An 11,764-nucleotide genomic window follows, 5' to 3' on the forward strand; every position below is an offset into this window, starting at 1 on the left:
TTCTTTGGGCTGGTTTTTGTTAACTTTGGTGCTATCTTTGTGATATTACTTAAGTAGCAAAACAAAGATCTTCTGTATATCCTCATTAAGAACTGAGAAGTTTGGTAAGGACTTAAATTGCAAGTCACAAATGCATAACAACAGTAGTACAGATTGCAACTTTCAGAGTGTTACTAATGTTTACATGCACGGATGCCATCTTGGATTGTTAAGTCAGGGTTGGTGGGGAGAGTCTACCTTTCCAAGACACGATGAGCCATTCCAGGAAGTAGGAAATTCTGATTTTTGATGTCAATTTGAACAATTCCACAGTTTTGAGACTAAAAGTCATATCTGTCTTTAATATACAGTCTTTGCCCCCCCAACTACAAAACTGCAGCCTATTGTGTTCAGAAATTGGTAGAAACAAGACAAGGTGTTTATTTGTGATTTTCGCACTCACTAACAGGCAGAACTTTAAGAGCAAGCTACTCCTGACCCTAGGTGTCAACACAGTGGATCTCACCATATGATACCTTTAATAAACAACTTGATAGGATGCACCATACGCATGGAGTATAATTCTTAAGTCACAATGAATCTGACACCAATCCACCAATAAGCCAACAGTAATAAAAAAAAGCTTCTCTGGGAATTATTGGGCAAGGCATGGGGGTCTGTCTGCCATTAATGGCCCTATACATTATGTTCATTCAAAGAGCCAAAAGAGCTGACAAAGTAAGCCAAAAATGTCAAGCAGAAAAACTTTACTTTTTTAAAATGTAAACCATAAAGATGACTGACAGTGGGAATTAGTGAATGATAGTTTGACACATAAAAGGGACATAGTTTAATGATGGAATGGGGTGATGGAGGTTGGATGTAGGCAGGTTTTGACATTGTAAGATCTAAAAGAAATTATTTACAGTGCCGTAAGATTTTTTTCCATGCAAGTAGCTATAAAAAAAAGACTCTAGTCTGACATATGTTTAAAAAAATCGTATACATGCATGCACATGGATCTAGTTTTCGCAAAATGGTTCCAAGGATATTTTTCAGACATTTTCCCCATTACAAGACCAGGCCATAGAAGAGGAAATGTAGGTTATAAATAGGAATCAAAAGAACTCCCCCACCGATTATTAGTAAGAGAGTGTGGCATCTTTGAAAGTGGGACAGCTTTTGAGTATTTTACAAGACAGGTGAAAGAAACATGTGTGTTAAATCATCGTACCGGTTCACTTGGGTCAGCTCTACCATAAAAGAAAAGAGATTACAAAGGAAACTAATGAAGACACTGATCAAAGTCTGTAATGGTAATGTGTAGCAGGTGTTTCAGACCTTTGCAATCCGCCCCTGCACTGCCCTCCCGCCGCCAAAGCCACTTCATCCGTGAAACTTTCTCATGTATTTCACGTGTGCTTTGATAGGAACAATGGACAGAACATATTTCAGCACTATTCAAACTATGTTACGAGCAATCTGGTTCAACTCTTGAAAGGCAACTGTAGGTGATATACAAAGGCAGCCACACAGACGCTGTGCGTTTACGGTGCACTTTCATGATTGCTGGCGAGTTGAAAAGGGCTGACGTGGTAAAGGCCCACACCGGCAGGAAAAAAAGCACCTGGATTTGAGACGCATGCAAGAGTTGAAAGAAAGTTGGCTAGACTTGAAGTGGAGCCCGTTCAAAGCATGATTGCTATTTTTACACGTATCGAAGATGAAAGTGGCACTGTGCTTGATTTAAAAAATGAGGAAAGTACATGCAATAGCCTTAATAAAGACCTTAAGATTCTGTTGAGACTTTTAAATAATGATATCAATAATAGAAAAAACTCGGTAAGCAATAAATTCATTAAAAACGACATTTCGACTCTAGTACAAGCAATACTACTACTGAAAATTGCCGAATAGGTCTGTGACTTTTGCTTTCGCTTTAAATTATGTCTCTCACATTTTTCCTCTAAATGCCACAGCCATTTTAGGGGCTTAAAACACCGATTTAAAAGCCATGCTGACCGGCTTATGTGCAATATATAGATCTGTACCTGCGCCACACCTGCGTAGTGCAAAGTCTTGAGCGTGCCGAATCTGCTTCCGCCGCGAGCTCACGCTCGAGCTGGGAATTGTAGTTCTAAGTGTTACGCTTTTAAAATCTCCCCCAACAATTTCTCCACGGAAACTCATTTTAAACTGGAGAAATTGAAGACTGGCGTCTCGTAGAAATGAAATACACGGCTTCACTTGCAGACGCTCTTCCTGGCACGAAATTAGCGGGATATGCAGTTTATTCGTGCACTACAACGACCGACGTCGCCCCTAATGAAAGCGAGGCAGTGTAAACACAACTCCAGGAACATGAAAAGATCGGGTGACAGTGAGGGGGAGAAGAGAAGAAAGGTATTGATAGCGTTTTTCTCCGTTAGGTCTGGCATATTTCTAAGCCCTGTCGCTCTTTGAATATCTAATGCTCCGTATGTGATGCTGCTGGCTGCATTTTGAAGGCTAGAAAGCCGGGAATGTCAGCGCATACTTCACCTTGCCTGTTTCCTTTATTGTGTTTTCCATTTTTTCCCCCACCAGTCTGCCACAATGAAGAATTACAGTTACGTTAAAATGGTGTTTTGCCACGTAGAGACACTGCCGATGAGAAAATAGAGGTTGCAGAGAAACGCCTCGACAGCATCCTACATCAAGTTGAAATACGATATGAATTACAGCAGGCTACACAATTATGAAAAAACAGTGGACATTGCAACTAGTTTAATGCATAGATATCATTTTTTTAAATTAAAACAAACAAAAGACAGAGTCGAGGCTCAAGTTGGGATGTTATTCTGGTGTGAAGAATAAACAATGAATCACTTGTATGGCATCAGCAGCTGTGCAGCTCAGTGTAACAGTAAAAACAAAAGGTAAAGTTAGTGTGAAGTGTAGCCGGGATTTGGCATGCTGCCAGGCCAGCAGTCTCCAGCTGCTTCAGGCTTTACTACAGATGCAGTGGATAATGGTTTGTGCTCTGACATACAGTAGAAATGATAACCTATTGGCTAATGTTGCCACTGCTGTTGTTAAAGAACAACCTGTGCTAATGTGCCAGCTGTAGAACCTGATACTGAAAAAAATAGGATTTAAATAAGGGTCACATGATGTGAGCAGAGATGGGTACCTATGTGTTGTGTGTGCTAATGTGTCGAGCTTTGTAAAAGCTGGAACTTTGCAATTTGTGGACATTCTAATGGAAGAGAGGAAACTGCTGTGCACTAGGCATCCAGGGCTGCTTCATCACAGTCATTTCTCTTAGCATCTGCCTATCTGCCTGTCTGTTTCTTCTCATATCTCCAGACTTGGACGCCGTCTGCTGTGGCGCATGTGTTTGGATCATGTTAGACAGCAGTGAAACTATGTAGGACGTGGTTCCTCCTGTTTATGAAAGCAGCCATGGCAGCCAGATGAGCGGCTCAGAGAGAGAACTCATTCTAGTTGGCCCTCAGGCAGTACTGCACAGACCTAATGGCTTAGCTGGCTTTCTCCTTAGATAAATAAAAGGATGAGCGAGAGAATTAGTAACTGCAAAATTTCTTTAAAACTGTACAGCGGCCAAAGCGAAAGCTGCGTGCGTTTTGAACGGTTTTCACAATATCACTGGTTGTATAAAGACACAGTTATTATGTTAACTAATACCTTGGATATGATGGTTGTCTTATCTAGTAAATGAGTGTGTCTGCAATAGTGCCCAAAGTGAGAGATGTACTGTGATGGGTGCACTGTTATTCCGAGTTGTGGAATGCAAGCCCCAACAGATTAGTGCCAAATGAATACACAGTCTCCTCAGAAAATCCCATCACAACAAGTCAGTATAGCATAGACAGGTGGGGTGCCATGGCTTCTTTCTATATATCTTTTTTTAAATGAAAGAGAACATTTGTCTGAGTCCCCGAGGGGAATTAACCCCACCTAGTCACACCAATTCACATTTATGTCATTTATTTAGGTTTTTCATCATTCAGGCTAGTGAACACACTCACTCATCAGATTTCATTTTGTTTGTATCAGAAAAAAAAAGTTTTTATAGATTTGTACTTTGTCTTAGGTTGTCAAGTAGCTACAATTTCTTGAATTTTCTCATCATACTAATGTTTAACCTCTAGTACGCTAATGAATTTAAAACTTTTAAGTATGTTTTATCAGTGTTGTCATCACAGGATAAATTTCCACTCATGCCCTGGCAAGTGTGAAAACAGCACCGACCCTGTCCCTTAACCCGATGTTCTAATGTTGTCTTTGATGCAAGCTTGCCATTTGGACAGCGATGACAAGTATTAAGTGCTGTGGTGAAACAGGAAGTGTGTCTGTGTGCGTGAGCAGCAGGCTAAGTAATGTTCACACAGGGTCACCAGATGTTGTGAGGTCCTGGGCTCAAACCAGCCCATTGCTTAGATCAGCCTCATTGGTTTGTTCTGGTTGTGGCACCTAGTGCAAGCTGTTTAGGGTATTTAATTTCTAAACACCCATTAAAATGGTTTGTGTTTCCCTTGGCGATTCTGTTAAATTAACATCTACTGAAGTAAAAGCTGATTATGTGGCCACACATCCAGACATGGTTAATCAATTTTCCCCCACAAAATGTTAGCTGGTGAATTAGTGTAAAGGAAACGATTTATGGCAACTAATGCCGACGTCCTGTCATGTCAAGCCTGGTGTTTTAGCAAGAGGGGGGTGTCAGATTCAGCGCATTCAGCAGCTTTGCGCTCTGCCGGCCATCTTTTTCTCCCTCTAAACCCAAGCTACATGCTGCTTGCTCTATTAATGAGCCAATAATGGAGAAATAGTGTTAGGTACTGACATAAAACATGGGTATGGATACCTAAGGCAGGGTAGCACATAAGCTCCAGCAGAGCTAGATTTACACCTAGGTCCTGTGTAGAATGGTAGAAAGGGGAACAGTCAGTATGGGGGCTCTCACTGCTTCATCAGACCCCCGCTGGTCGAGCTGTGGAAAAGCCAAGGCGCAGAAAAATACGGCTGTGGCAGATAATGATACCATTACACTAATGGAGCTGGCAAATGAAGGAGAACCCAGATGCCTGCTTTATTACCAGAGGGGGTCATTTCCTCGCTGCATTCCTAATGGCCTGAGCACACAGTATTGATCAGGCTATCATGCTGCTAATCCCCTACAGAATTACTTATCGCTGGCTAGGTGTCGATCTGCCACATGCCCTGTGCTGGCCTTGCCGTTGGGCGGCTGCTGCATGTCCAGCAGGGACCCACTGGACCGTTCACCCAATGATTTAGGGGCAAGTAGGGATGGGGTCTGGGAGGTCTTCAACGATGGACTGGTTAATTCAATGTGTGTAAAAAAGAGGCAAATGAACCTAACAGCTTTGGTTTAATTAAGGAGCAGGCAGTGATGTGGCTCCACCCTCTTTATGGCCCCACTGGACACTGTGGAGCTGGTAAAGCTGTAAGGTTGGGTGTTGTTCTCAGTAATTTGGTTGTGCAGTAAATAAAAACAGGGCTGCAGCAGCAGCAGCAGGATATGTCCGCCTGGTTTGATTATAAAGATGTCTGTGTACTTAACTTTGTTTTAAGAAGTCTGTGTGCAAATGTGTTTTATTAGGCCAAAGACTTTCCCACTTCTGGTTCTGATTAGTGTGAAAAAAGAAATTTCAATTATTAATGACATTCATTGGTCGAACATGACTGCGAATGGTGAAGCCAGGGTCCATAAACATCAGAAATAAATAGGATGGTCAGGGCTCTTTGCCCAGAGCTTGACCTGTCATATACACGGTCTCTTTATCAGGGCCCTGTGTGTGTTAACATCCTCAGGCCATTGTAAGTGTGGCATCCTAGCATTAGCAGACCCCTCTTGTCACCTCTGGCCTTGGCTAATCAAAGTGTTTACCTTAAGGGTGCGCATTTAGCATTGCTCGTTAGGACTTCTCCAGTAGCCATAAAGAGGTATTTATATATTTCCATCTAGAATAACCTGTCGTAGCTAGGGAAACTAGCTATTGATCCAGGTATTTAGTCATTTCTTTCTGCGTGCCCCATCAATATTGTGCAAACATTCGTCCAGGCGTCCATTTGAGAGTTGACCTAAGCCCTGGCCTCCATATTTTGCTCCCATTGGAGTTCAGTGATATACTATTATGAAAAGTAAAATCAATGAATGAATATGAAGTTTGGTGTGTAATATAGCGCAGGCTGGCGGCCCCAGGTCTTTCATTGATCAACTGCGTGAGTGTTGGAGGGGTCTGATTAGACTGCTGCTGAGCTTTTCTTCTACATGTCTTTACACTGTTTTGCCTATTTGATCTTTGCTCATATATTTGTTTGGAGATGTTACAGATCATCATTTTTTTATTAAATCAGCCCACACAGAACTGTTCCAAGGATTTATGTCATTATGTGTACTAAAGTTAACCTAAGATAACACACAAATTAAAAATATTGCTGTTGTGTTAGTGATTTAGTTTAAATATGATTTCACTTTAGTCAATTTAACAAATAATTTTTGAGCGTATTTGCTACTTTCTTATTGTTATTGATAAAGATTATGACCACAGTAATGTGTATGTGGTAGAATGTTAGATTTTATAGATTGTGCATGAATGCTTACAAGTGCAGAAATTCTAAGAATGGCTTATCGAGTTTCTGTTTATTACAAATGAAAAAGTTGATTAGCAAATCATGATCATCGTGAAAAACCCTGGTTAATTTTCCTTCATTTCACCTTTCATCCATTCTATAATAGTAGTCTTTGTTGAATAAACAGCATGATGATGCATGATGTCTACATTTGGCTTGCATGTGGAAGGATATAAGCTTTTATGGTCCACCGGTACTGTGCCAAGGTATGTGTTTAAATGACTTGATGGGGACTCCTATATATGGTAGAAATTACAGTTTGGTGTTGCTTGAAAATGCAATCCTGCAGTCATACTGAAAGAAGCATCTGCAGTGGTTTCTTCTAACCACTAGCTGCAACCTGCTCATCCAGATTAGTTAGTTGCTACTTGCTGCTAGGTGGTCATAATGTTGTTGTTCTGAACTGTGTACTTCTTTTACATATGGTTCTAATCAAAATTAATAGAACAGTTAATAGTCCACAACGAAGTTTTCTTATAAGATGTATAAAAAAATCGCTCTCAAACAGCATGCTGCAGAGTGTTAGCTTGTGTTATAGCACAAGCATCTTCAATAGCAAGAACAGACTAGACAAATGTTGAAAAGAGGCTTGCATTATAATGACTTATAGTGACCGACCAAAAGAAGAACTTTATCTGGAGTTTGGAAGATTTTTGGTTTAAAAAAATGTGACTTTCTTGCTGTCATTTCTGGGTGCGCTGCTTCTTTGCTTTTGTCTTCTCACCCTTTATGAGAAGAGTATGATAGGAATGATGTCAGGCTTAGGGGTTCTGTTTTCTGTCTTGTTAAATTAACAAAGATTTTTACACTGGCAAATAGCGGGCTCAGATTTATCCTTCCAGCAACTGGGAACCAAGCAGAGGGGTGATGATTGAGGATTATGCAAGGCTAATAGGGGTTTTTCCAACGACAGAATATTTTGTGCCCCAAAGTTTGGAACAATAAGTCAAAATTGAGCTTTCTTTTGAAAAAGCTCAATGAACCTAAATAAATTTTTTTTAAAAAGCCCAACTTCGCAGCTCTGCTGTGGGAACATCAATGGGAGTGAGCCATATGTTGACTATATTTAAATGGCCTAAAAGTACAATAGGCAGCCTATTAAGACAGGAGGACTCTTTACAGCATTGCACAAAATATTTATTTCTTCTTAACAGAACAGGAGAATATTTTATGTATTGACTTGGTTGTGTGTTTTTATTTTATCCCTATTTCATGATGACATTTGGATGTTTTTATATTCTATAAAGCTTTGACAGAAGCCACTGTTTTAACTATAGTACTGTATACTTATATATTGACTCAGACATTAGGAAAAGAAAACTGTTAGATTGTTAGAACTGAAAAAAATGTAATGGTGTATTACAGCTACTTGTCATACATATTGTTTGGAAAGTTGATGAGCTGATGTGTTACACCCATATGTGTATATATAAACCAGTGCTTTTCTTGCTATGCTATCTTTAGCATTTACAACGTAGACATTTTTTTTCTCCTATGGATGCAGTAACTAGGATTGTCCAAACAGCTCCCGACAACTTTGGTGCCTGTCACCCCCTACCGATCACCTCATATTAGTGTTGAGGCATTAGCCAAAGATGTCATCATATTTGAAAACAAGGCTGAGATGTGGATCATGCAAACTGGCCGACTTGGTCAGCCGTCAGATTCAATGAGATTACATCAACTGTGACCTGCACAAGTAGGGTTCACCTGTCAAGCATGTGGCCTGTCACAAAAGAGACATAGAATAATCAGTTCAATCAATAGATGTTGGAGGCTCATCGGGCTGATGCTGAATAAACATGGGGATGACCCTCTCAACTCATACACAGAGGCTAGAGCCTCCTGGGGGTTCATTAGCCACCCGAGGCTATGATCCAAGTGAGTTGTTATTCTTTGTTTCTGTTTGTTTGGCATTCTGGTGTCTGTGTGTGTGTTTGTGCACTTGTACGAATGTGCACTAGGTGTGGGTAGGTGGTTTGGGGTTGGGCGTATCTTTGAATAAATATTGTCTAATAATCATCTCTGTGTGTCGTGGCTGCCCTTGGTGTAACTGCTCGGAGAACATAAGACACAAGGAATCAATAAGCACCATGGAGGCTGGAAAGATTAGCAACTGCAATTGTAATAATGCCTCCTTCCGTCTGCACTTATTCAGTCTTCAGTGAAAGACATGACTAATAATCAGTGTTACCCAGAATACGTCCTATTGGTACTGGGTGTTACTAACTTTAGCTAACGCCATTAAAAACTGTTTCCCTGTGCAACGCCACCTGCATAGGACAGAGCAGTCTTCATGCTGTTTATTTGTGAATTTATTTTCCTTTACAGTGACTCACCTTTCCAATAAAGTACAAGTACCTACTGCTGGAGTGGTTGCACCACATCTGGTTTCAATGGAAAGTCCAAAACCCTTCATTCACAAAAGCTGCAGGAGACCAGGTTCACAAGGTGCTGTAAATACTAACTGTTAATTTGTACATCATAAGTTCTTTTCCATAAACGTGAGCAATGAAAGTGTGTTAAAATACCTGGCATTTCGCTTGTTTCTTTGCAGAAGCTCAACATAGGAAGTGCCTCCTGCAACCAAAGGCAGATTTCAGCTTTATTCATGTAGTCAGCTGGAGCTGCAGTTAGTCTCCTCTGCTAACCATCTTAAATGGAATACCCTTAGTTATTTTCTGCTTGTACCCAACATAATGATATGTAGTAATTTAGTGTTACTATGGGAAGAGTTTGATGGGAACGATGTCAGGCGTAGGCGTTCTCTTTTCTGTCTTGTTAAATTATCAGACGGTGATAATTTTACGGTGGCAGTTAAAAGTTAAAACAGAAAAAGACAAATTAATTTTGTGAAAACACACAAATGGCTTTAAAAATAACTTTTCCATCCTTAGTACATTAGGTTTAGCGCTTCCACCAGAGGATGTTAGTAACTAGAGCAACTTGCAGTCTGGAGTAGCTGTCTGAGTTATCCTGCATTTGCTTTCATGGAGCACTTTGTATTGCTCATTCCAGCATTTACTTGGCATCAAGTCTTTGAGAAGTGTTTGCTCACTTCAGGTGGTCTGTTCATGTCTCAGTGATTCTTTCTCTGAACCCCCGTGTGTTTTTTCTTCATCAGTCTAACTTTTCCTTGCATATGCGAGGGAGCCAACGACAGCTTGACTGGCATGCTGTCAGGCAGGTGATGCCTTTCCAATGGTGGAGCATCAGCCCTTTACTGAGTGCTTGTATGCGTGAGTGTGTGTGTGTGTGTGTGTGTGTAGAAAAAGCGGGGGTATTGTCAGGACGTGACCGGCACACTTTGCATGTTCTTCTCGAGACAGGTGCTTCTGGGCGAGCACTGGTGCATGACAGTTGCCTTTCATCGCTGTCTTCTCTACACTTAACCCCTGACCGGCCCTCCCTTCTTCCTCTAGCTCCTCATCCTCTTCTCTTCTTTCCTCCCTCCCTCCCTCTCTCCACCACGTCTGACCTCTTCTCACGGCACCTCCCTCGGCCGTCCTGAGTGATGGACTGCGAAGGCTAGTAGGCGGCTTGCGCTTTGCATGTGGTGGTGGTGGTGTGCTGCGGCAGGCTTGTCACAAGCCTAACACTGTCAGGCCTCGGAAATCCAGCTGTCCAGACCAAACTGCGCACACTCATTTCCACACACTTACACCCACACCGCAACTTTTTGTTCAACAGTCTGTAATTCCATCCACTGGTGCTGTCAAGCACTTGATCAAACGTGCATAAAGAAAGGAGCCCCTTGGCTGAATCCCATCCTATCTCTTCCTATCATAATGTAGGCAGATCTTCCCTCCTCTGCCTGTTTCTTCAACTCTGTTTATTCAGATGAGCCTGACTGGGGGGCAGCGGGTCACATCCACTTGGCTGGCTAAAATGGTCCTGAATCGAGGGTTGTCTCCAGTGAGATGAAGGGAAAAAAAAAACACAAGAAGGGGTTAGGGAGGGCTGCCGAGCGGTCATGTCAGGGCTGTTTTCGGGGTTGTTTGTGTGCGTGCATGTGTGTGTGCATGTGGCATGGCAGAAGTATGGGTTAGGGAGTTTGAGGGTTCAGTTGTCAACCCCTGTGTCATGCTTGCCCTGGCCCCGTTATGTAGAGGGCATCTACTGTCATTTGTTTCAGGACTGTCTGAAGTGGAGTGAGCCGCAGAAGCATAAAAAGTAGTCAGCAGAGTGTAAGCTCTCAGGTGCCTCGACGTACCACACTTTAATTTAAAAGTACAAACTCAAACACTGTAGGCGCTAATCCCTTATTAATTTGACATGCCAAAGTTTGTCTTATCCAGTTTGTCTTTTAGCGATTTGTTTTGGGGTTGCACTTTGAACCTCTGTTATTCCTGCATACATTGAAGATGGGGACTGATCCTGATGTTTTCCGTAGCACATCGTTACTGTTATATATATATTTTTTGCCTCTTTGTTCTTTGAGCTTTATCATGTTAAGTGAAGTAGGTGGATTAAAGTCATTCTCAAAGCCAACTTTGGAGACGACATACACTAGAAAGACTTTTTTTAATTTTTATTAAAACAGTTATTTTGTACTTACAAGTTTTTGAAGTTCATCCCAGTGAGTGTGTGTGTGTGCGTGTGCGTGTGTATCTGTGTTTGCATTTTAGGTGCATGTGTGCATTTCATCTGACATGCATCTCCCACATTCTTCCCACTATGGGGAAAAAAAGCAAATGGTTAAGACTCTTTAAATTTGTTGTTTGAGTGTCAGCGAAGACATGAGCACTGCGCGCGCCATGAGCTTAATCCAACAACAGCCTGCCTGCCATACTGTACACCCGCTATCTGCGAGTGAGTGGACCCCTTCCGCGCAACCATTGTCATATATAGGGGGCATTGTCACATATGAGATGGACTCATGTAAATGTGGTGACAAGCTAGTGTCTCGGCTGACTGACAGCACAGAGGGATTGGGCTAATCTGAGTGACTGATTTGAGGCATGCGGCAGCTCGGCTGTCCCCATAACTCCTGAGAAATAGACAGCTTCAGCAGAGTTATCTGTGTTTGTAAGTCCTTCTGCTGCACTGGGATGACAATAGGGATTAGTGCCAAGGTTCTTTAAACTGTTTTTTTTTTTTCTTTTTTCTTTTTTGTGTGGGGGGG

At 41.7% G+C, this 11,764-nt stretch overlaps 1 protein-coding gene across 1 annotated transcript in view; it reads left to right on the top strand.

Moving 5' to 3' along the window:
• The first annotated feature begins 2,070 nt into the window (after positions 1-2,070).
• fto (FTO alpha-ketoglutarate dependent dioxygenase) overlaps positions 2,071-11,764 on the top strand; it is a 113,573-nt gene continuing 103,879 nt past the window's right edge. Inside the window, exon 1 of the mRNA XM_005727650.2 lies at positions 2,071-2,382. Coding sequence (XP_005727707.1) covers positions 2,263-2,382 — 120 coding nt within the window. The 5' untranslated portion in view covers positions 2,071-2,262. The remainder of the gene's footprint in view (positions 2,383-11,764) is intronic.

Source organism: Pundamilia nyererei, unplaced genomic scaffold (assembly GCF_000239375.1).
Source record: "Pundamilia nyererei isolate P.nyererei 1_Seehausen unplaced genomic scaffold, PunNye1.0 scaffold00025, whole genome shotgun sequence".
Classification (NCBI taxonomy): Eukaryota; Metazoa; Chordata; class Actinopteri; order Cichliformes; family Cichlidae; genus Pundamilia; species Pundamilia nyererei.